The 26,029-nt window shown below is 44.7% G+C and overlaps 1 protein-coding gene across 1 annotated transcript in view; it reads right to left on the reverse strand.

The window, feature by feature from the left end:
• LOC310839081 (E3 ubiquitin-protein ligase RNF213-like) overlaps positions 1-26,029 on the reverse strand; it is a 94,875-nt gene that overhangs the window by 12,496 nt on the left and 56,350 nt on the right. Inside the window, exons 29-50 of the mRNA XM_083727296.1 lie at positions 25,678-25,773; positions 24,770-24,888; positions 24,147-24,263; positions 23,563-23,718; positions 22,390-22,525; positions 16,011-16,202; positions 15,294-15,433; positions 14,540-14,685; positions 13,360-13,578; positions 12,449-12,630; positions 9,611-9,731; positions 9,185-9,285; positions 7,305-7,487; positions 6,660-6,817; positions 6,470-6,572; positions 6,073-6,187; positions 4,750-4,970; positions 4,085-4,271; positions 3,451-3,573; positions 2,637-2,747; positions 2,187-2,429; positions 572-677 (exon numbers count right to left, since the gene is read on the reverse strand). Coding sequence (XP_083583422.1) covers positions 572-677; positions 2,187-2,429; positions 2,637-2,747; positions 3,451-3,573; positions 4,085-4,271; positions 4,750-4,970; positions 6,073-6,187; positions 6,470-6,572; positions 6,660-6,817; positions 7,305-7,487; positions 9,185-9,285; positions 9,611-9,731; positions 12,449-12,630; positions 13,360-13,578; positions 14,540-14,685; positions 15,294-15,433; positions 16,011-16,202; positions 22,390-22,525; positions 23,563-23,718; positions 24,147-24,263; positions 24,770-24,888; positions 25,678-25,773 — 3,275 coding nt within the window. The remainder of the gene's footprint in view (positions 1-571; positions 678-2,186; positions 2,430-2,636; positions 2,748-3,450; positions 3,574-4,084; positions 4,272-4,749; positions 4,971-6,072; positions 6,188-6,469; positions 6,573-6,659; positions 6,818-7,304; positions 7,488-9,184; positions 9,286-9,610; positions 9,732-12,448; positions 12,631-13,359; positions 13,579-14,539; positions 14,686-15,293; positions 15,434-16,010; positions 16,203-22,389; positions 22,526-23,562; positions 23,719-24,146; positions 24,264-24,769; positions 24,889-25,677; positions 25,774-26,029) is intronic.

Here is a 26,029-nt window from a genome sequence, read left to right on the forward strand (position 1 = left end):
TCCATGTGTTGTTGGATAACTTAAAACCATACCCCAATTTACAGATAGTTCCCACTCCCTCCTTCTCTTCCTCCATTTTATTATTTACACTGCCTGAGGACATTTGCTAAAAAACCCGAAACCTAGCTGACGTATCCCCTCTCACTTTTCTCTCATATTTTATATATCCATGCAGATAGCAGCTAAAGCTGAAACCTAGGATGGCATTACAAGTAAAGAGCCTATTGGCTTGGTATATAAAACCCAATGTATTTATAATTGCTCATAACACAATTGTACATTATGTAGTCTGAGGCAAGTAATCAAAATATATTACAGTACTTGAAATGCATTTGCTGGTTGGTTGGTTGGTTGGTTCTTCCATCCCTCTGAACTTGACTCCCCAATCCCTTCCATAGTATGGAATGATATGTTATTTATAAGATAGATGGGCTAGTACAATATAATTTGACTAAAGAATATGATGTCTGGAAGCAGCAAATTCCATGTTCCTTAATTTTCACTTTCTGGAAATCACCTCTGGAAAAATAGCTCTCTCTAGCTCACTCCCAAGGCTGAACATGATACTTACTACACCAGGTTAATCTTTTGTTTAGAGACTCTTTTTCAGCTGCTTTTTTCAGACACTCCCTGACTTGAGCAAATATGTCTTCAGGCATTGTTGGAAGAAAAGCTTTCTGCAGAGAGAGGGTGAATCAAAGCGATATTACTACAACATACAATGGAATATTTTCTTATGACTATGACCAAATTGATTCTTGTTGAGGACTTGTTAACAGCTCACTCATTTGCTCAAGTAACCAAGTAGGACACATTTGAGATACTACAACAGGAGTAGCCAATGTTGTGTCCTCCACATGTTGCTGAAATGCACCTCTCCTCATCTCTAACCAATGTTGGCTACCACTAAAACATACTGGCCACCAATAGAAACATAAGTACCGGTACTTAAGATCAGGCCAGTTCTCCATCTAGTCCAGCATCCTGTTCTTACAGCGACCAAAAAGATGTCTGTGGGAAGTCTGCAAACTGGACATAAGAACAGCTGCACTCTGCCAACCTGAGATTCCCAGCAGCAGCTGTTAAAAGGAACACTGTATCTGACAGTGGCGGTAAACCACAGAAATGGCTAGTAGCTGTTGATGGATTTGTCCTCTATGAATTTATCTAATGCTTTTTTAAACAGGACAAGGGAGACAACAAACTGTATTCCAGAAGTGGCTTTTATGTAATTTGCAAACTTAAATATAATGTGGAAATTATCAGTTAGGGAAACATTGTGAAAGTAGAATAAACTGCCACATGAATGCAATCTTAATGTTTTTATCAATGTGCTCCTTTAATTCTTTTAGCATCCTTTACTGTCTGCTTGTTTGCACTTTCTTTTGCCAGTTGTTTGTGTTCCTTTTTGTTCTCTTCATTTGAACAAGCCTTCCTTTTTTTTTTTTTAAAAAAAGACAGCTTCTTGCCTCTTAATTGCTTATTTGCTCGTTATTCACGCTGATAACATTGGCAGTTTGACTCTGCGTGATGGGGTGAGCTCCTGTCCCAGCTCCTGCCAACACTCGTCATGGTATTCCGTGTGCCAGAAACGGTTTAGTCATCCTGGCCAAATGACCTGGAAAAGCTGTCTGCAGACAAATGCTGACCCCCTTGGCCTGAAAAGTGGAGATGAGCACTGCACCTCATAATCGAATTCGACTGGACCTAACTGTCCAGGGGTCCTTTACCTTTTTACCTTACCTTATAGTACCTTTTCTGATATGCAGTATATACTCCAGTTGAGCTTCTAACTCCCAAGCATTTTGGAGTGAGTTAAAATCACTTTGCCTTTCAGCCTCTTTTTTTTTTTAGCCAATCTCCTCATTTGGGTGAAATTTCCTCTTTTGAAATCAAATGTGACCGCGCTGGCTCATCTTGGCTATTGGCCATTTATATGCATGCTTAGTTTAATAGGCCTATGGTCAATCTCCCACAACACCTACATCTTGCATCAGGTCCAGGACGCCGCTCAAGATTCATGGCCAACTGTTCTAAGGCACACTCATTTAGGGTATCTAGAAATGTTACCTCATTGCATACCATCAGTTCCTCCAAAATAACACAATGGGAAATGCAAGTAAAGAAGTAATGAGTGCAGGAATTGATGGGAATTGCAAAGGAAAATGGAAGATTCACTTCTTTACCTGCATGGTATGAGGTGAGAATGCCAGATTCCTTAGAGGTTCAAGGATTCGATTCTGGCCAGACAGCAAGACAGCAGCAGTGTGAATTGCCATTTCAATCACTACCCTCTTGTGGCTGGAATCTTGGGGGCTCAGTGCCAGTGAGGGGGGTTGGTTATCCATCAGAGATTCTGCAAATCTCTCCAGCTCTGGAGAAGGAAGAACGCTGGAGCTCTGGATGAACTCCCTGATAACATCACGTTGCTGAAATAAGAAGGAAATTGTTTTTTCAAAATATAAGGTGAGATTTGTCAACTAGACTCACTTCAATGGATTTTCAAATGAAAGTTGGGGAAAATGACAGCCTTTGCTCAGTTCTATAATTGATATCCTAAATCTTCCTCTCTCCTAAGGAAGCAGCAGTTGTGCACCAGGCAATATGCAAACTGGCACCAAGGCAAATACATTTACCTTCTGCTTCGGATGAAGACTTGTCTCCTTGCATCCATACAGAGATGTGAACTCTCTGAAGACAGCCAAGAGAAAATGAACAGCCTGGGAAGACTTGGAGCTATTACTTTCCTGAAATCAGAATGTGGAGAGGAGAAGAGGGCAAGAAAGAGAGATTACCAAGAGTAAAACTTACACCTTTAGCTAGCAGCAGTCATGGATATTACTGCTGGGCACTGGAGAAAACAAAAAAGTACCAGATCACAAATATTTTTAAAAGTGCACCGGTCCAAATATATCTATAGAATATATATGTGTAGCCAAAAAGGAAACAAAAGGCACACCTTTTGTAAAAGGTTTCCTGAAACTTCCAATTTGGTAGTCAGTAAGGTCCTATCAGCTAAAGCAAACATATTTCAGTTTGCCAGATTTCTCCCTGTAGGTAGCCCCACCCCAATATGGAACAAAATAAATAAAAGCACACTATGAAATGGCACTGTGAAGAAAATCAGTCACTAATAATGATTTTATAGTAGAGTCAATGTTTCTAATATGACATGCAATACACTGAAGCTCAGATCCTATTTGCTAGCCTTAACATTCCAGTCAATGCAATAAAGGTTTGCAATCTGATAAGCCCTAGGAGAGAGTATCAGAATACAGCTTGGGACAATTTAAAGATAAGTACGAAAACCACTTTAATACAGCCCAGATCTAGAAGGAAGGAATGGAAAATCACCAGAAGCACATGAAATCCTAAATGCTACAAAATCAGAGACAGTCCTCTTTAGGTCAATATGGAAGAGCTGTTTTTGCCAGAATTAAATAGCTGTACCTTCAAGGCTGCTGCAATGCCATCTGCCTGGCATTCTATCACTGCTTTTCCCAAAGCATCACGCACCACTTTATAGTTCTTGCCATGTACCAGGAACTGATCAATCTGACTGGACTGAGATTTCTGAGGCAAGGGCACATAAAGTCAATTGTTTAAAGCCTAAACACTGTATAGCATGTGATACAACTGAATATTAGACATGAAAACACTGTTGCTTAAAAAAAATAAAAGAGGGCATGAGGTTGGGGGGTGGAAGAAAGCTGAGAGGAGGGAAAAGGACTCTGCTGTTCTATTATAGCAATGTGTAAAAACCCTAATAAACCACAGATAAGAAATATGCAAACATCAAAGCAAATTGTATGAATATCATATCACTATGATAGAATCCATGGGTCATTCAGTATGAACTCTTTGGTACAAAGCAGGATTCTGAAAGATGCCCTTGTCATACCTTGATTCCATTTAATCACTACCCTCTCTGGGCAAGTCATCACATTCTCAGCCTAAGCAAAACACATTCGTTTAGAAAAATAAATCCCCCTTAACATACACACCACTTGACCATTTCTACTTTATCCAAACTACTCCCCAAGAATTAATAAGATGGTAAGTGCTCAAGATAGAGCTGTACTACCTGTTGCATTATTTCTGCTGGAAATATCCAGTTAAACTCGGATTCATTAGCAAGTCTCTGTGTGAACTCCATCCCATGTTGTTTAGTAAGTGTGCGGATAAGGTAAACTCGGTACCAGTCATTTTGAATCTGATTGCAGAACTGCTTCACTTTTTGCAGGTAGTGTTGCTTCTTTGTTTCTTGACTACTAGCTGGAGAGAGAAAGGAGAAAGGAAAATGCTTCCGAATTATGCTAAGCTATTAATACCCAACATGTTTCTGTGTGCTCTGGCTTCCATCACGGTGCTCCGTTGTGCCAGAAGTGGTTTAGTCATGCTGGCTACATGACCCAGAAAGCTGTCTGCAGAAAAACGGTGGCTCCCTTGGCCTGAAAGCGGAGAACGCCGCACCCCACTCAACTGTCCAGGGGTCCTTTACCTTGACCCAACACTTTCAGAAGCACTGAGAATAACAAATATCATACAAAGCTTTGCATGCAAAAGAGAGCACAAATCTACTGATAGGAAAAAGACAACTACAGAAGCACAGAACCAGTATTCCCCCCCCCCCCCCCGTTAAATATGGTCATAAAGGATAAACCCATCCTGTAATTCATCTAGCGGCAGGAACTCTTTCATACACCAGTTATTTTGTACATATTTTATTCCGGTTTAACAGAATCCCACTTGCCTGAAGTTCCATAAAGTTCAAAGAGCAGCTGTGCAGCCCTATCCATACACAGGCGGATGTGAGCCACTCCCTGCAAGTACTCAATGGTGACTTCTTGAGAGGTTTCATGGCTGCTCCTGCTTTGCTTTATGTAGTTTGTTAGGAAGTGTCCATCTTCTCTCAGGCAGTTTGCCTTGCTTTTCTCTGAGGAGGCTCCCAATTTCTCATACATAGAATCCTGAAAAATGAAACATGTTTTCTAGTTATTGCTCACCATACCAATCTTTGTTAAATCTATTGAACGAAGCATTTCTTATTACTGTGTGCATTGACACTGCTAGAAAATAAAGTGCTCAGGGCTTTTCCACATTTCCCCTTGTCCCATGCCTAAAATGTACAGGTCCAAACAGTTTTCTGTTTGTCCCATGCTTTGTAGGCACAAATCCAAGAGGTTCTGCCTTTGCCTTGCCATGGAAAACCAGCTCTTTGGCACTAAATCTGAACAAACAGCAATCTGCAGAAAACCCAGTTGCTGTTGGTTCTGATTCAACGCTAACCTGAGTGAAAACTATCTACAGTATCCCCCTGCTGGCCCAGGGTGAGAACTTCTGTACATAACGCTTAGTATTGTAGGGAAAATCTTAAGAGACCCTAGTCATCCACTTCAGAAGGCAGAACTTGCAGAGGCATTTGAAATCTTGGTTGGGAGGACATAATTATTTGATGTTGTCATGCCCATATTGAAGGCTCTAAGGAATGGCTTCCCTTTCAGAGGCTTTGCTTTTACCCTTCTTTAAGCAGTATGGTTAATTAGGCAGGGAAGGTTTTCCTAATTGTTCTTTATTCAAGTTTCACTTAAGTGGGGGAAAGGGCTACATGAGCCTTAAGTACTAAGAAGCATGCCACATATTTCCAAATATTCCTCAAGCAGAACTCACTTGGTCACAATGAGGCACAGCAGCCTGTTCACTTGTTTTTCTTACTGTAGTTGCTTCTCATTTTTCCACAGAAGACAATGGACCACTGCAATTTATTAGACCAGATAGCCAAAAAAATCTAGTCTAATCAGTTGCTCTCCTGTACATGTATACAGGCAGAGCTGACCTTATAGATGCTGCATCTCTGTTTCTAAAAACCCACACAACCTGAGACTTTGGCAAAGCAAAAAGAAACTGAAAGTATACAGGGAGCACAGCACAGGTCTTACAGAAACCTTCCTCAATCTGAAAACTTTCAGACAACTGCCTTTGTCCCTGACAATTGGGTCATGCTGACTGAGGCTGATGGGAGTTCAAAACATCTGGAGGTACCTTGAAAAGTTATGGGGAAAATATACTTACCTCAAGGCAGCTGGCAAACAGCGCGTACAGTGCTGTCTTGTCTTCTTTGTCTAGGTTGCATATTGATTCTGCTTCTAATAAATATTTTTGAACATGAACTTTCACATCATTGAAACTATAGAAAAAGAGAAACCTCCCCTTATTAATGAACAAGGCACATGCTTCTCTAATCTAAAAATGAAAGGAGATCTCCACTGTCAGAAGTATGCATTCAGATGAAGTTGTACAACAGGGCTAAGGGGGAGAGCCTTCAGAGTTTCAGAAAAGCAATAGCTGAACTCATATGAGGACCACTAAGACATCAAGGAAATCAGAGCAGGTATCAATGGGGTGAACACTGAAGGAGAAGCAGGGTATATAGCCCCCAACTTGCACGTCCCAGATAAAAGTTCCTTACCTGTATTTTAGAAGCAACTTTAGCACCACAGAACGGATTACAGGGGTTTTATCCACCACATCATTAAAGGGGGATAGAGTTTTTGTGTACACACTGTTCGAACCTAAAAAAATAATGAAACATGGTACAGAGACATGAAGAAGTCAATACGTTCAGAGTAGGGCAAATTGCTGGGAGCACATGAACATACCTTTCAAAGGTGACTTGTGAACAAACAGGAGGTTCAGCAGCTCTTGGATCACAGCTTTTTCTGGGGGCTCATTGTCTTTGAAGCACATAGTAGAAACCAGCTCTATGAAAAAACTGTTGCAACACTTGCGGAACTGGGTCATTTTTTCAATGGCAACACTGTGGTGGTGGAAGAGAATTGGGGAGAATTACTTATCTAATCGACTGCAGAACTTGCATCACACAGTTTGTGGGCAATGCTAAAAAATGCATGGCCAACAGAGTGTTATAAGCTGGACCTACAAATAAGGTCCAGTTTAGGGGTCAATCCAACTAGCCATGCCTTCTTGCAGGATACACAATTTCATTACACATTGCTATGTTTTGAAGGGTTGCTCCTTAAGGCATTTTTCTAAAGGTTTTATGTACTTTTGCAAACCTTGGGGTTCCCCCGAACCTGTAAATTTCACCTTGTGTGTGAATTATGCCATTTTAGCTACCCAAAGATCATCCCTGCTCCAACAAACATTGATAATAGGGGGAATGATTGAATCCTCAGAAATTAAGGGCCAGAAGCTGAAATTATCACCAGAACTACCAACTGCTGTGGGATATAAATGCAATCAATCCAATCAATCAATCAATCAATCAATCAATAAGGCATTACCGGATCTCCTCAGATACTTTGGGAGAAAAGTCATCTGGTAGTTCAACATTGCAAAATGGACAGCGCATCTCTCCTGGTACCAGCCGTTGTTTTATGCAATGACGACAATACACATGATCACAAGGAAGGTGGACTGGCTCCCTAGGATCTTCCAAACAAATTGGACATGGCCTCAAACCATAACTGTGAATATAACACAAACATGTATCTGGGTTTAATGTATATTTAATTGTAGCTCACTGCCCACGTCAGCAACAAGGAAACAGGCTTAGGAGCTACATGAAATTCTTTGACTGTTCCATTGCTGTTCTTGAGTCATCATAAGTGCCTACATATTTTGCAGTTACTGGCGTCCTACCCAAGATGCCTGCACACCAAGTGCTCCTTTGACTATGAGTTGGCAGGTCTCAAGGCACACAAGAGGGATGGGTGCTGCTGCTGACATGTCTGAGGCAGTTACAGAAGGGTGGGAAGGAAGGAAGTGGAAGTGAGGAATGGGAGATCTGCAGGAATGCTACTAGGTAGAACCGGCTTTCTGGGCAAAATAGCAAGATGTGTGTATGGGGTGTGTGTGATGTTAGTAGCCAAGGGGAAGAATGAGCCAAAAGGGTGGGTTGGTCCATGCAATCTATACAGCATGTTCCAAAAGTAAAGGTAAAGGTAAAGGTACCCCTGCCCGTACGGGCCAGTCTTGACAGACTCTGGGGTTGTGCGCCCATCTCACTCAAGAGGCCAGGGGCCAGCGCTGTCCAGAGACACTTCCGGGTCACGTGGCCAGTGTGACATCGCTGCTCTGGCGAGCCAGAGCCGCACACGGAAACGCCGTTTACCTTCCCGCTGGTAAGCGGTCCCTATTTATCTACTTGCACCCGAGGGTGCTTTCGAACTGCTAGGTTGGCAGGCGCTGGGACCGAGCAGCGGGAGCGCACCCCGCCGCAGGGATTCGAACTGCCGACCTTTCGATCGGCAAGCCCTAGGCGCTGAGGCTTTAACCCACAGTGCCACCTGCGTCCCCGATGTTCCAAAACATACAAACAATCATGGGGTTGTACTCTTAAATATAAAATGTATGGTGTTCCATCTGTCTAAAGCTCCTCCCAGCAGCAGAGGTTCAAGCTCTGGCAGGGTGGGTGGGTTGGAGAGAAGGCGGGGGCATGGCTGGCACACGTCCCAGGTGGGTGGTGTGCGTCCCGGGGGCGTAATGCACCGCCTGTGGGGGTGTGGCACCCAGCGCAGGGGGGGAGGAGCAGCCGCAATGGCACACCACCGGGATCGTGCCGCTGGGGCCGGTGCACTCCCCCCGCACCCCTGTTCCTCCGCCAGTGGCTCCTCCTGCAGTCCCTGCCCTTTTGGCATCCATGCGTGGGCACTGAAGCTGGGGGTGGGAGCAAAAGGCAAATGCCTCACAACATACGCAACACCTGTCTGTTGCTGTGGCTGAGCAATTAAGAAACTACTCCTGCTCTTTTACCTCTGTCATGACTGTTGTTGTTTTTTGCTAGGCATGCAAAAGGTGCATGGGGCCATATTACCCCTTCTCCCATGTACTCTGCCCTGTTTGGTGAGCCACTCCCTCACAGCAGATCTGTAAGCCCTGCACAGGGAGCTATGTGACTACTGTGTTAAGAGGACTCTCATTTCTTCCGTTTGTGCACTATGTTCCAAGAATGCATGTGAGCATGAAGGGACTTGAACCACTGCTTGCAGGGATGCCTGATAATTTGCACTAGTGAGGTCATTTGGGCTTGGTAGTGGCATTTCTCTCCCCTTCCTAATCCTAATGAGTGCAGGATTACATAGCCTGCCCCCAATTCCAGGATCCAAGGGGAACTGAAAAGGCACTCTCATAAAATGGAATGGGCTCATCCCAAAGGCATTACCTGCAAAACACTGAACTGGCATCCTCCTTGCACAGACATAGGATATTCATGACTTTACAGAATGTGTTGTGAGTTTTAATGTCTGAATCTCCTTGAAAACACTAAAAAGAACAAAAGCAATAGTATCACATTCCAAAAGTGAAGTTTAAAAGTATAGGAACATACAGATAAAACTATCCTGTTCCACTCGGTTCTAAACACTTATCACCACAGTAACTACAATAACACTGCTCTGTTATAGTCTTTGTGTCGAATGCTTTTAATACTGGTTTTGATACAACAATTCTCATGTTATATGTTATTTGCCTTCTTGAATTATTGATGATGTTGATGCTCTGTGTTAAAAAAATAAAATAAAAAGGATGTTGCTTACTTCCTTAGTACAATAAAGAGATGCTTTGCACCAAGTGAGAATAGAATTCTTACTTCTCCAAGGCGTGAGATGAACTTTTTTACCAGGTTCTTCACCTCTGGAATCTCCATTTCTACTCCAAGGAGCACATGTTCCACGAAGAGGGACAGTGAGAAAATCCTATTCCATTGGTTCCTGTGTTGAGGAGGAAATCCAGAATTAGACAACCTGCCGAGCTCTTCAGAAGAATGTTTGCGCAAAAACAGCAACTTGAGAAAATGTGTCACCATTTTTGAGGAAGATGGAGCCTGGATAGAAATTGCAGGTGGATGAGATGGAATTACAATTCACCTACCATTCAACAGGAAATAAATTCTGCTATTGAAACAGGTGGAATCTACAGATTGTGAGTGAGATTTATTGAGTAGAGAGGCAGGCCAATGTAATAATCATTTAGTATATCAGGAAAGGCTTTCTGGCAAAGGAGGCATAAAAACCAAATGAGGCACAGGAAATCAAAACATAAACTTGAATATTAATCAAGGTTACTGGCAATCTCACATAGTTCTACCCATTAGAACTCCTTAAAGAAGATCTTGTATCAAGAGTTTATAAGGAAAGAAAGCAAAAGGCTTTGGCCAGTAATCTCCCAAATTGTTGGTTTAATACTGGGAATTAATGGTCTATACAGTGGTACCTCAGTTTTCAAACAGCTTAGTTCTTGAACTACTTGGAACCTGAATACTTCAAACCCGGAAATGAATTTTCCAATTTTCAAACTTTTTTTTGAAGCCAAACATGATCCGTTCTGAGTATAAATTCCATTTTGAGTGCCACACTCAAGTGGCACTGCAAGTGAGCAGGCAGCCGCCACCACAACAACCACCCACTCCTCCAGCAGTCCCGGCGCTGAGTGAGGGAAGGCTGGGCCGGGTGGCAAGTGAGCAGGTAAGGGATGTTGCCGCCACCACCACCACCCAGCCTGCTCTTGCTTGCAGCAAGTAGGAGTGGGAGCAGGGCTGCTCTGATAGGCAGAGCAAAGCCTCCCTTCCCAGCTGAGAGATCCCCACCCGGCTCCTGCTTGCAGACAAGTAAGAGTGGTATTGGGCAGCTCAGTTGGGGAGCACCTGGCTGCCTTCAGGTGGTGCAGGGGCTCTCAGATGCAGCTTCCAGGCTGCCTCCACTTTCTCTGACCCCAGCAACTATTCAGCCCCACTGCCTTCAGGTGGTGCAGGGGCTCTGATACTGAGGTGGGGGCTCCTTTAAACTTCTCCCTTGAGGGGAATAAAGCCATGAACCCCTCAATGGAAAGTGTGATGGAGCCTGCACCTCCCCAGCTGAGCAGCCCCGATCCAGCTCCTGCTCTTGTGCAAGTAGCAACAGGTTGGGGGGCCCTGCACCACTTGAAGGCAGCCAGGCTGAATAGTTGCTGGGGTTGGGGAAGGTGGAGGCAGCACGGAAGCTGCATCTGAGAGCCCCTGCACCACCTGAAGGCAGCCAGGCGCTCCCCAGCAAACCAACCAGAAATGAATCAAAATCACAAGAAAACAACACTGATCCTGACCCTGACCCTAATTCTAATCCTTACCCTAACCCTAACCCAGAAATGGTTTTGTTAGATAGTAAAATTCACGTTAAATTGCTGTTTTAGGGGTTGTTTTTAAAAGTCTGGAACGGATTAATCCATTTTGCATTACTTTCCATGGGAAAGTGCGCCTTGGTTTTGGAATGCTTTGGTTTTGGAACAGACTTCCGGAACAGATTAAGTTTGAGAACCAAGGTACCACTGTACTTGGCCTAAGAGAAAACAAAGATCTCTTTCCAGTCACCTGTAACATATCTAGCATCTCATATTTAGCTAAAAAAACAGAGTAGAAAGATGACACAGAATGTTGAATAAAATATTTCTCTGCATGTCCTGTCCTCTAACATTCCCAAACATCTTCCTGCCTCAGAAATCCATGTCAACTTAATTTAAGGTCCTCTAGTAAAATCCAAATAAACTTTTTGTTTTGCGGGGAGTTTATTATTATTTATTTATTAACTTTTTATGCCGCCCTTCATCTGAAGATCTCAGGGTGGTTCACAGCATAAAAATACATGATAAAAACATGAAATACATAGTAAAAACAAGAACATTCACATGTTGCTCATTCCAAGCAAGAAGATTGTGTTTGCAAGTACAGTCATAAAGGTAAAGGTAAAGGTACCTTGACAGACTCTGGGGTTGTGCGCCCATCTCACTCAAGAGGCCAGGGGCCAGCGCTGTCCGGAGACACTTCCGGGTCATGTGGCCAGCGTGACATCGCTGCTCTGGCGAGCCAGAGCCGCACACGGAAACGCCGTTTACCTTCCCGCTGGTAAGTGGTCCCTATTTATCTACTTGCACCCGGAGGTGCTTTCGAACTGCTAGGTTGGCAGGTGCTGGGACCGAGCAGCGGGAGCGCACCCCGCCGCAGGGATTCGAACCGCCAACCTTTCGATCGGCAAGTCCTAGGCGCTGAGGCTTTAACCCACAGAGCCACCTGCGTCCCCCAAGTACAGTCATACCTCGGGTTAAATATGCTTCAGGTTGAACGCTTTTGGGTTGTGCTCCGCGGCGACCCAGAAGTAACAGAACGCATTACTTCCAGGTTTCGCCGCTTGCGTATGCACAGATGGTCAAAATGACTTCATGTGCATGCGCCGAATTGCAACCCGCGTAGGTGCGGGTTACATTCACTTCAGGATGCAAACAGGGATCCAGAACGGATCCCATTTGTATCCAGAGGTACCACTGTATACACAGCTACAGGGGATGGGATGGCTGAGTCTGTTTGCCTCAACACAGATGGCAGCCTGTCTTTGGTGATGGCACCTGAGTCCAACTCTCCAGTGTTTCCTCTACCTCCACTTTGGTCCATGTGACCTACCTGAGTTCCTGGAGCAGCTGGTCACATCGGCTCCCATTGCTTTGAATGTAGTTTGCTGTACACACAAGTTCAATTGGGATTTGAAGCTTCTTCACCTGCTGCAGCCACGTTTGAGATCTGCAGTTCAACAGTTTTTCTTCTAACATCTCAGTGCAAGCAATTGCAGCAAGCACATCCAGAACCTAAGCAATCAGGCATGAACAGGGCTTTAATACAGACATGGACAATAAATAATAGTAACATTTATTTCATTTTTTTTAAATGGGTGTGAGAAATCAAGTTATGACTCTTCTCCTTTCATTAATCAGAATAAATAATTCAACTGCCAATCTGGAAAATGTGAGAACCTGCTCTCAAGCCGAACTATGACTATCCACATTCCTAACTCAATAAGCAGATCATGACTCTTCTGTATTAGCCACAATGTTCATAGCTGACTTCCCTTCTGATTATATCAATAGAAAAGGTGAAAACATTTCTACTTTGTTTTCTGCTATGGGGTGTGGTGGGTTTTTTTTTGGTTTTTGGCAAAACAGAACAGACACATTCCTTTACTCTTTTTTTTAAGATGTGCATTTTATTCCTCACTTGCTAAATTTACATAAATTTTTTTACACCTTGTTTAGTAAGGAATTTTCATTGGAATCCTACTTCATTTGTAAGCTTTCCTTATCACAGATCAATCTAATTCCTGCACTTGTAAGGAGACTGTGGTTTGTGCTGATTGTATATATTTACACAAGAGACTAATTATCAGAGCATCAAAGAACAAATAAGACACATCAATGTTAAAGCCTTGTGTGACTTTTAGCAATCGCCTTTAAAAGATATTATCCTTTTCCCTAACATTTTAAAAACACACCTTTTCTAGTAGGACTAAAATATTACCACCCACCCAATATGATTCCTACCATTTGATGATGTAAGAAGCTGTCTCCTTTCTTGACATGTTCAGTGAGAGCATTGGACACATCAGGGTACACAGCAAGAATCCTGGAAAGGTTTTGCAGACGACTCGTAAACTGACGGTAACAAAGATGGATAAAAGGGAGGGGCAGCGCCCTCTCTTCTGCATTGGAAGAAGCCGCTTTCATTTCTTCCATACATGATAAGAGAGCTGTCTGCAGCAACTAGAAATTGAAAAACAATGTCACTGGAAGCAAATCTTGTGCAGTAATATCTACAGATTCCTATGTGGGTGAGACTTTTATCGTTAGAATTATAACACATTTAGGATAACTGTTCCAATCACAAATGCTGTATTACTGGGGTAAAATGTATCTCACTCCATAGGTATCTGCAGGACTTTTTCTTACTTTTGTTTACAGTAGTTGGGTGTGTACACTTTGGAGATAGTTTACCTGAAAACACATTTCAGAGTTTAATTTTTGGTGAACTCATCTGAACACAGAAGACAGACATTAAACCTCTTTAGATGCAAATGCCTTGCTTAGGCTGCTGTCATTCCAAGAACCACCTGACTGGGGAAACAACTTGTCAGAAACCTCTACCGTAGGGAATTTTCCAGTAGATTGAAGGTAGAGTCAAAATAAAGTAGGAGGGGATATTTTGTGCATTGATCTACTTGCCATGCTACTGTAAAATGAAAGTGAAGGGGAAGAAACCCCTCTAGTGTTGTAATGATTTCAACCCAAAGAAACACCCCCAAGGGTTGGAAGTCAAAATCACGTTTTTAAGTCATCCTAAGGGATAAATCCAGGACAGGAGGTTATATGTGCAGGCGTATTTAAGTAGCTACACCTCAAGATGCCCGAGCTAATGCAGTGAGAGAATACTGAACATGAAACAGCTAGGACAGGGAAGTGGGATCAAAATCCTACTTGTTGAGATCTAATAACATGAGCTTTCAAGCAGTCTGGAATTTTCTTCATTCAGATAAAACAAATGTGTGCAATCACCATCACATTCCATATCTGTGTGATATTCATCTACCTTCGTGATAATCAAATGCCACCCATATGCTGCTGAAGTATGTGTTTCAGTCAAACACTACAGCACACAACTCCTGGGCATTACAACTGGCACACACACTGTTCTAAGCATCTTGATGTCTCGTGTTGCGGTACTTACCTTTAGCTCCTTATGAGAAGTAACGCCCATTGTCAGGAGGATGAAGTCTCTGACGTAACAGTGAAAAAGGTGCTCCCTCTCTTCCTCAGGGAGATCAGCAATATATTGCCCCAGTGATTTCTTCTGAAAGACGCTTACAAATCTGTCTGTAGGACAACAGTAGAATGGGAATATTTAAGTTATATGAGAATTTTAATTACTATAGCATCTCACCAGTGCTACTTTATTAAAGCATGTTGCTGTATAATTTTCTTATCAATATCCCATAATACTGGAGACTGCTTTGTTGTTTACAGTGGCTGGTCAAGATTCCCTGCTAAATCTCCTAGAATTTTTAAACTATCTATTTTAATATAAAACCTGGCATGCCAAGTTTGGACAAAGATTTGAGCAGAAGGCAGAACTGTGTCTCATTTTAGCAATGTTTTTAGTAGTCACCAGTACTCCAAATTATTTTTAGCAAGACCCCTCAAGCCATAACAAGCTGCTTCTGGCTATTTCCATATGGGAGGGGACAAATAACCCCTCAAGGAATGAAAGTGTTGAGGGAGTCCACAGAGTTGTAAAGGCTAGCCTCACATACTGCCATTCTCTCACACCATCCCCATACTCCCCTCACAAATGTTTGTCAGAGAGAGTTTTCCCAGGTTATAGATGCATGTGTAGAAAGCTCATCTACACATGAGGAGAGACACAAGCCAATCCGGGATCCCTCCTACTGGTAATTCTCTGTGTGTTCCCTCTGGATTCTCACCTTCATTACCAGGGATGTATTGAGCTTGAACCCAAAGATCTTCCAAATAATCTTTTATCTTCCAGCTGAAGGGCATTTCATTGCCAGCCCCTGTTGATTTCTTAAAGTAGCTCTGCACCAGAATAGACTCAGTTTGGGAACTGGGCAAGACACAGGTAAATTAAGTTAGCAAGCTAGAGATATCCCATTACTAAGCAGGAAGCCAGTGGCGTAGCATGGGTTATCAGCACCCGGGGCAAGGCAAGTTATTTGCGCCCCCTAACCCATGGATTTGCGCCCCCTAACCCATGGATTTCCCTAACCCCCAGATGTTGTGCCCGGTGTGGCCGGCCCCCCCTGCACCCCCCACGCTACACCACTGCAGGAAGCTCAATGTTTTGTTTCAGCACTTAGAAAAAAGAAAGTTATGTTTACCAATCCTTGAGTTTTGAGCTCTCAAAAAAGCATTTGATAACCACAACATTATTCCTTTAAGGAGAGGAAAACAGCAGCTAGATCTGGCTTGTAAGTCATGCCCACTGAGAAATGTGCTGCCAAAACATCATGGCATACAACTGACACGTGGGTTTTTTTTGTTTTTTGTTTTTGTTTTGGCTAACTGAATAAACAGCTTTCAAGATAAGTCCCTCACATGGAATCAAAATCACATTCACCATTCACATTTTTGCAAGCCATGAATTCATTGGCAACCATTCAGGCTTTCTTTATGCCACTTACTTGTTCTGGCCCATAATGTAAGGGATGTCCAGCAGCTTGAGATCATTGAAGATGAATAGCCACAGAGCTTTCACACACTTTTCTGTTGTTGGTCTAACCAATAGGTCCAGGTTGCAGTCACTGTCTAATACAGACACAATATAGGCCATAAATGGAGTCACCACACTCTGGACCCGCTTCCACAGGGTGTCTCTGCAAGTGTCAAGAAGGTAAAGGAAACAAAAAGGCAATACCCAATATTAAGAAAGGCATACACTCCTTCAGGAACATTCTGATTGAATATCTCAAGGGAGAATGTTATGGAGAAAAGTGCTTGTGGAATGCTCTCCCTAGGGACGTTCATCTGGCATTTTCATTATATGTTTTCAGGCACCTAGCAAAAATGTTTCTCTTCAATCAGGCCTTTGGCTGATTAACATTCTACAGCCTTTTAAATGTGTTTGGTTGGGGGGAGGTATTTTTGTTGTTGTTTATGTTTATTTGTGCTTTTATCTTGAAGCACAGTTGTGATGGGATAATGAGCTGCTTGTGCGTAAAGCTTGATCCCTGCGGGTTTTGGCTGGTCAGCCAACCTAAGTCTCTAACGGAGCCCCCCAAAACATGACTCCGTCAGTCGCTGGTAGAATCCGACAGTGGGCGTCTACGGAACTTACTCCAACATAAAAGCTGTTTGACGGACATGCGCCTCCTGGACTCTCTGCGTGACAGCTTCCGGCGAGGGGTGGGGGTTGCTAAAGGGGGTCTTGTTACCTCCTCACTGTTCTCACTGGAAGTATCCCAGAGCCTCCCCTCCGACTCCCTTTCCCTTTGAGCTCCTGCTCTCCCCCTACTGGTTCCCTCTTCTGCTGCAGAGTCTCTCCTATTCTCCTGGAGCCTTTCTACCACCTGTTCATCCGATGGCAGTTCCCTGACATCCACCTCCCTCCCAGGGCCCCCTTCACCCCCTCCCGCCTCCTCTCCCACTGGCGGTGAGGATGGAAAGCCCCTGAAGGAACTCTCCTCGTCGTCCGTGGATTCAAACACTTCTTGCCACGGCTTACCGTCTCTTGCCCCGTCTTCCTCTTCTTCGTTGGAGTCTGCTTCCTCATCCACCCCTGACTCTGGGAACCCTTCAAACTCCCCTTCCTCATCGGTGGTCCCGAAATGTTCCCTTTTAAATCGTGCCACGGGCTGCGGTTTCCTTGGGAAACGCCTATGAAACGTTTCTATTAAAATCTCGTCATTGACTGCCTCTGCTGGTACCCATGTGTTTTCTGACTCTACTTCCCCCTCCCATTCTACCAAATATTCCACCTGATTCCCCTTCCACCTGGAATCAATGATTCCTGCCACGTTCATGTTGCGTTCTCTCTCTTCTATCACGGGCGTTTGGGTGACCTCCCTCTCACGTTCCCCCCACTCACGTCCTTCTCGGTACGGCGACAGTAATGACCTGTGAAATACTGGGTGCAATTTCATGTGACTGGGCAATCTGAGTTTGAATGCTACTGGGTTGACCTGCTGTATGACCTCAAAGGGTCCCAATCTTTTGGGTCTCAATTTCTTACTCCCTCCCTTGAACGGTAGTCCTTGGGTGGATAGCCACACCCGGTTTCCCACCCTTATAGTTTCACCTTCCCTCCTATTTCTGTCTGCTTGCTTCTTATATTCTTCCTTGGCTTTCTCTAAGTTGAGTTGGAGCTGACGGTGGATCGCTTCCATCTCTTCAACAAAATGTTCTGCCGCCGGCACGCTCCACCTCTCCCCTCCCTCTCCTGGAAAAGCCCGGGGATGACACCCATAATTTGCCAGAAAGGGACTCATCCCTGTGGACACATTCTCTACGTTGTTGTAGGCAAATTCTGCCAGAGGTAACTTATCTACCCAATCATTTTCTCTGTCCTGAACATAACACCTCAGGTATTGTTGTAAAATCCCGTTTGCCCTCTCCGCTTGCCCATTTGTTTCTGGGTGCCGGGCAGTTGAAAAATTGATTTCCACGTGCAGTAAGCTCATGAGTTTCCTCCAGAACCTGGAAGTAAACTGTTTCCCTCTGTCGCTGACCACCCTCAAGGGGGCACCATGCAACCTGAAAATATGCTCTACAAACAACTTGGCGGTTTCCTCCGCTGTGACCGCATGTGAACAGGCTATAAAATGACACATCTTAGTTAATAGATCTACCACCACCATGACCGTTGTCTTGCCTTTGGATTTTGGCAGGTCCGTCATAAAATCTATGGATACTGCCTCCCATGGCCGTTCTGGTGTGGGTAAGGGTTCTAATAGCCCCGCCGGTGCCAGCCTCTCCCCTTTCGCTCGCTGGCACCTGTCGCACCCCCTGACATATTCCCGTACGTCCTCCCTCACCAAAACTCCCTGGTAACCAACCACATGGTCTTGTGCTGCCCGAAGTGCCCCGCTGTGGGGCTGTCGTGCAACTGCTTTAGTACTCTGCCCCTCAGTTCTCCATCGGGTATGTACAGTGCCCCTTTGTAATACAACGCCCCGTTCTTTTCTTCAAACCCCCCTGTGTTCTCCTCTGTCCTCCTGAGTTCTCTTAGTTTCTCTTGGGCGTATTCATCGTTCTCAGTTCTCGCTATCAATTCCCTCTGCCCCACCAAAGCCGCCCCACACACCCAGCGGTCCTCAGGGATTACATGCCTTTCCTCAGGCGCTCCCTCCCCCTCTAAGTACTCAGGTTTCCTAGAAAGAGCGTCCGCCCTTACGTTCTCGGAGCCTGGCACGTAACGAATTTCAAAGTGGAATTTGGAGAACTCCTGGGCCCATCTCACTTGTCTCTGGTTCAGCACTCGGGCTGTTCTCCAGTATTCCAGATTTTTGTGATCAGTTCTGACTTGAACCTTGTGCTGCGCCCCAATCAGCAAGTGCTGCCATTTCCGGAATGCTTCATGAATGGTGAGCAGTTCTCGGTCGTATACTGTGTAGTTCCTCTCGGATTTGTTCAACTTCCGCGAGAAGAATGCACACGGTCTCCATTCAGACGTATCTTTTCCCGGCTGGAGAAGCACGGCCCCCACCGCTCGGTCTGACGCGTCAGTCTCCACTCTCATTGGTTGTTGTAGATCCACGTGCAAAAGTTGCTCTTCCGACGCAAACACCTGCTTTAAGCGTTCGAACGCCCGCTGCGCTTCTTCCGTCCAAACAAATTTCTTCTTGCTGCTAAGACAATCCGTGATGGGCGCTGTTAAATGGGCAAAGTTTTTGATGAACTTCCTATAGAAGTTTCCAAAGCCCAGGAACCTTTGCACGTCCTTCTTGGTCTTTGGTGTTTTCCATTCCAGTACCGCTTGAACCTTGCTGGGATCCATGGCCAATCCCTTGTCAGACAACCGGTACCCCAGGAATTCCACCTCCCTGGTATGAAACTGACACTTCTCCAGTTTCACCCACAGCCGGTTTTCTCGCAGTTTGCTCAGTACCTCTCTTACATCTCGCACATGCTGCTCATTTTCAGAGTACACCAGGACGTCATCTAAGAACGCTGCGCAGTTCTTGTAGAGCAATGGCCCCAGGACGTGATTCATGAATGATTGAAAACAGGCTGAGCCCCCTTGTAATCCGAAAGGCATAACCAGGTACTCAAAAGCCCCAAGGGGGTGAACATAGTGGTCTTCCACTCATCCCCCTTTCTCACACGTATCAAGTTATATGCCCCCCTAAGGTCCAGCTTGGTAAAAAAATTTCCCTTTTCTCACCCGTGTCAGAATGTCATCAATTCTAGGCATAGGGAAAGTCACTGGTTCTGACACTGCATTTAGGGCCCTGAAATCACACACAAGCCTGGGTTTACCCGTGTTTTTTTTGTCCACAAAGAACACTGGGCTGCCCCCCACCGCTCGTGACTCTCTGATAAAACCTCGCTTGAGATTCTTGCCAATGAACTCCCTTAACTCCTGCATCTCACTGTCTGACATCGCATACAGCTTGCCCACTGGCAATTGTGCTCCTGGGAGTAAGGTAATTTGACAGTCAAAGGGTCTGTGCGGGGGCAGTTTATCTGCTTCCTTTTCGCTGAATACGTCAATCAGGTCAGCGTATTGTCGTGGCACCCTCCCCTTGTCCATCGCTTCCATCCCTGCTAGAGTGGCCCTGGCCCCTGCCTGAGCCTCTCCCTCCTTGCAGTGTTCTAGGCAATGTGCTGATCCAAAGGAAACCACCCTCTGATGCCAGCCTACTAGCGGATCATGTAGTGCCAGCCAGCTCATCCCCAAAATAATAGGAGCTCCTCCCAAGGTGGCTACGTTAAACGCTATCAGTTCTGTGTGTCTTGCCACCCTCATTATCATTGGCACAGTCTGTTGGCTCACTTCTCCTCCCAACAGTTCCCTCCCATCAATCGTGGTAACCTGCAAAGGCTTACTTAATGGGATAGTCTGTATCTGGTGTTCAGCTGCAAACTCCTTACTCATGAAATTACAGGAGCTGCCTGAATCCAATAGCGCTTTTATCTTTAGTGGGTGTCCGTTTGACAGTTCCAGCAACACCTCTATCACAAGCGCTGGTCTTGGAGGTTCCGGCGTGGGCACATTCACTACTCCTTTGCCTGGCTGCTGTGCCCTGATGTTGGCAGCCAGGCGTTGGCTTTTACTTGCTCCTTGATTTCTTCTTCCTCCTTCCCCCCAACAGTTCCCGCCATCCCTTGCCATTCCTTCCTTTGCGGACACACTCTGGCAAAGTGACCTGGCTGTTGGCAGAGATAACATTTCTTGGCACTCTTTCCCTCCTTCCTCCGCCCTTCACTGGTGTTTGAAACTGCGCGCGCGCGCGCTGTTCCAAGTTCCATCGGCTCTGCTGGCGGGAAAGGCTGCTCCGGAATCTCTAGAATGCGGAAGTCCTTCCAACGTTCCCCCTTTCCTTCCCGCTTTTCCAAAGCTCTTGCCTCCTGGCGCGCTCCTATGGACAGCACAGATTTAGTCAGATGATCCATAGACTCCGCCCTAGGCGCCCGGGAAAGTTCATCTTTCACTGCCGGAGAGAGCCCTTCTTCAAACAGCATTTGAATAGGTTCACTCGCTAGGTCCCACCCCAGTCTATGTATCAACATGGTGAACTCAGTCCAGTACTCACGTACAGATCGGCTCCCCTGTTTACACGCCATTAACTGCCTGCGCACCACTCCCTGCTCAATCTCGCTGGAAAACATCAGGTCCATGGCGCGGAAAAACTTCCTCGTGTCCTTTAAGATTTCATTGTTGGCTGCCATCAGGGCTCTAATCCAGTCCTTCGCCCCTCCCTCTAGATGGCCAATAACGTACGCCACTCTAGAGTTCTCATCGGGGAAGTCATCAAACAGTAGATTGAGAGCATATTGCATCTCTGTTCTAAAGGCTTGATAGTTCCTGGGATCCCCCCCAAATTTCTGCACCAATCCAGGCACCTTTCTGGCAAGTGGGGTGGTTTTCCCCTTATCCGCATCTTGAGCCCTCCTCTCCTCGAGCCTCGCCGTTTGCAGCGTGAGCTGGACCTCCAACGCCCTGTACCTTTCTTCCAGGCTTGGACCCGCTCCAGCTCCAGCTCCTGCTCCTCCGGTTCCGGCTGGTTCGCTCATGATGCCCTCTGCTTGCACAAGCTGCTTTCAAAGACTGTCGGATTGCTGTGATGGGATAATGAGCTGCTTGTGCGTAAAGCTTGATCCCTCTGGGTTTTGGCTGGTCAGCCAACCTAAGTCTCTAACGGAGCCCCCCAAAGCATGACTCCGTCAGTCGCTGGTAGAATCCGACAGTGGGCGTCTACGGAACTTACTCCAACATAAAAGCTGTTTGACGGACATGCGCCTCCTGGACTCTCTGCGTGACAGCTTCCGGCGAGGGGTGGGGGTTGCTAAAGGGGGTCTTGTTACCTCCTCACTGTTCTCACTGGAAGTATCCCAGAGCCTCCCCTCCGACTCCCTTTCCCTTTGAGCTCCTGCTCTCCCCCTACTGGTTCCCTCTTCTGCTGCAGAGTCTCTCCTATTCTCCTGCAGCCTTTCTACCACCTGTTCTTCCGATGGCAGTTCCCTGACAACAGTAAATACATATTTTACTTCCAGGATTAATGGTACCAGCAAAAATGGAATCAAATCCTTTGAAAGACAGCCAAATATTAACATAGCTTCCAGTGAACGCTTTTGATTTCAGTATTGTACCCAGTTACACTCACTGCAATGTACTGAACAGCTGAGATCTAAAGAATAACTCAGCTTTTTATGCTCCTGCAAACACACCCAGAGATCAGGGGACCCCTCTGAAGCAGCACTTGATATAGTTGCAAGTAAAATCAGCACCCCCTGCATGTACACTTAAAATATCCTAAACATGTATGTACAAAGAGCTTCCTCGATAATGACTTATCTTTTTTAGAGCTGGAAAAAGTGTAGTGATTTAACTTCTGTGTATACCTGAAAGTTCCTGCTTCTTGGAGGGCATTGAGGTTTGATGCCTCTCGGCGTACCCACTCTTTCATGGTGTAAACATTTTCTTCTTGCTTCCCCAAAAGGCTTAACAGACGAGTCTTTGTTATCTTCAGGAAGGAGGCTGAGGGGAAAGACAGCATAAAATTTGCCAACTGGCACTACTTATGGTTAAATTTCAAGTTTAACCATAAGTTAAACAGCAACAGCTCTGCACAGTGCAAATTAATTTTAGCTTCCCCCTTCTTCTGTTATAAATGTTCCCTATGAAATTATAATTTATAGAGCTGCAGGAACGGCTATATAGTTAATCAGTTACATTTATCAATATTCTATTATAAAATATGAAAAATCTATTTAGGACATAAATATATTTATTTATTGCATTTATATCCCATCATTCTGTGAAGGCACACAAGGTAATTTACAGTTTTAAAATACTTTTTAAAAAACCTACAAATGAACAAATTATACAAAATATACAGACAATTCCCTATTTACATGGGGGTTATGTTCCAGGCCTCTGTGCATGTAACTGAAATCACATATATTGGGAGCACCCTGGAGAGTAGGCCTGGGCGATATATCGATATATCTCCATCCAGAGATTATTATACAGCTGGAAATTATTATACTCACAGAAGCCAAAGGTGGGGAAGGAGACTTCTTTAAACTACTCCGCAATGAGGGTCAGTTGGTTGCATTAAGCCCACCCCCCACCTTGCATGAACCTGAGAGGCACCAGAGTTTACTCAGTTGGGGGGCAGGAGGCTTCCCTCTCCCCCCCAGCTGAGTGGTTCAACGAAGCCCTACTGGAGTCCTCCTGGCTCACAAGGAGACCCTCCCCCAAGCCCAAAGAAGATATCCTCTTTGGGCTCTGGTGTCTCCTCACAAGCCTGAGGTGCAGAGGGGCTTTGCTGAGGCCTCCTGTCTAACAGCTGGTGTGTGGGCTAGAGCAGCAGCTAAAGTCGCTTCCCCACACATCAGCTCTGAAAGTCCATCCAGTGGGACAGGGAGATCCAAAATTACAAATTGTGATCCGGATCTGTGGAACAGATCAATCTGGCCCAAACTGGGACCCAACCCAAATCGGATTGAGGAGGGGGCCTGCACATTCCTATAAAATATGTTCCACTTCCAAGTGCTTCTAGTCCTTCATACCTTTTACGTCATCTTCCTGAGACAGAAGGCTAAGGAGGATTTCAATTCTCTTAGTACTGCGGCTGCCATCCTCGTTTTGATCCCTTAGCATGCCCACAGCTCTTTGTACACAGCTCCGTAGAAGAATGGTGGTGTCCAAGACTTGGGTCACCCCATCTAACCCCAAAGAAACAAGGGATAGAATTAAACACATTGGATCTAAATTTACAGTCAGTTTTTGGGTTTCAGATGTTGTTGACCTCTCCACCCCCATCTCATCTTCCTTTTCTTCCATTCCCTCCATTATCACAGCTGCAACAACAAAGAAGGTGTCATACAGGGATGAAAGTTGCCTGCTGATAAACTTAGGGCAAGAATAGTCAATATAACACTGTCCAGTTATTGCTGGACTACAACTCCACCATCCCTGATCATTGGTAGGGTTGGTGGGGGCTGGTGTAGTCCTTTGTTCAACATTGAAAGCTCAAATTATTCTATCAAATTTTGATGCTGCATACATATATAAAACACAAGACATACAGACATGCCTCGATGTTTTCTCACTTGTGTACTGTCTCTCAACATGCATTTATTTACATTCTTACTTTCAGGAGGCTCTGCAGAAAAGAGCTGGCTGATGGTGACATTTCTCAGGGCAGTTACATCAGAGATAATATCCTTGGATTTCCTCAAGTCATCAATATGCACAGACTGCCACAACCCTAGCAACAGAAAACAAGAGCATTTCTTGGTTGTCGGACCTCTTTACATTGTCAAGCTGCAGTAACTGAAACTGATCCCACAAATCTCAATCTGATGTTTCTCTGTGCACCTCTACAGGACCTGCCCTATCTGTGGTACCTTTTATTCACAACGTGCTTTGTAAATCCATTACAGCACTCCTAAGAGTGGTTAGCTGTTCATCATTTGCTGGGTGGTTTAACAAGGCAATGGTGGCAAAGAAGGAAGGTTTGTTTGCAGTTGCCACCGCCACATGGCAAGTCTCATGCACTCTCAGCAGAGCTCAGTCGCTTTTGGACTGAGACTTACACCACCTGACTAGCAGTCATCCAGCCTGTTCCAAAGCCCTGAGCTCCTTGGGAAATTAAGGCTAGATGTCCATCATAACTCAGCACAAGTCCACTGTTAGCATATTATATGATGGCGATTAATAATAAACAATGCACTCCAGTAATTATTCTAAATCTCTGAACACAAATAGTTCTACCTCCTTGAAATCCTACATAGGAACTTCCTTCTTCACCTCGTGACAGTTTAGTGATGAAGAACACAAACACAGAGGTTTCACCCTGATCTGTTTTGTTGATTTCGTTAACAACTGAGTATCTGCAAGGGGAAGGAAATAGCTTCCATCAGTTTCACGCAGCAGGGTTAAATACCCATCATAAAGCACCCACCAATCAATTGACATCTCCCATCATGATTTTAGTATTCATAAAGCTTACATTTCCACTCCATCCAACATAAAGTATTAGGATGCCTACTAAGTATTACATACACCATAAGAACACAAGAAGAGCCTACTGGATCAGGACAATGGCCCATCTAGTACAACATCCTTTTCTTGCTGTGGCCCAGCAAATGCCTATAGGTAACATGCCTCGGAATGGCTTCCAAGGAGTGTTTCTCATTTTTTCCCCAATTAGATTTGCCAGCTGCTCTTTGATCCTCAGTTTTCGAAAGTTTCGGAAGTCGAACAGACTTCCGGAACAGATTACGTGAAAAAATCGAGGTTCCACTGTATTGCTTTTGGATCAACAGGGCCAGAACTGTGCACAGTATTCCAAATATAGTTGCACCTTAGATTTGTATAATGACATTATAATATTGGCAGTTTTACTTTCAGTTCCTTTCCTAATGATCCCTAGCATGGAATTGGCCTTTTTCACAGCTGCCACATATTGGGTTGACATCTTCATATGGCCCATGGTTAGTCACGTCTGCCCAATCTTCACTCCCCTATATTTCTTAGAGCTTATGTTAGACCTTGGGGGCGGGGAACCCAACCCTTTATTTACACTATATGTCATCTATGACTATTAGCCCTGTGCTCAATATTGCTCTAATTAAAACACTGAAAATTGCATCATACATGCCACTTAACATGCAACATACCTGGCTGAAGCAACGAGCTGGGCACTGAGAGATCCATTTTCAAAGTGTGTCTGAATAATCAGGATTTTACTTCCAGATTTAGCATCTAGAAAATTGCTGGAAGAAAAACCCAAAGATTGCACAAAACTGGTTGGATGTATGTGTTGTTTAAAAGCTTTTTATTTAGCAAGAAAGCAGAAAAAAATAATTGAAGTAAAATCCAGTGCCATTAAATACACATAAAAGAAGTCATCTTGTAATCATAGTCCAATGTAATGAAGACAGGTTAACAATAAAACTGAATGAACATCTGTGTGACAAAATCATTCATATTGTTTGTTCCTAATTGACTGGGCATACTTGCCTCAGTTGC

This window comes from Podarcis gaigeae (genome assembly GCF_964106915.1).
Source record: "Podarcis gaigeae genome assembly, chromosome: 2".
NCBI classification, from domain to species: Eukaryota; Metazoa; Chordata; class Lepidosauria; order Squamata; family Lacertidae; genus Podarcis; species Podarcis gaigeae.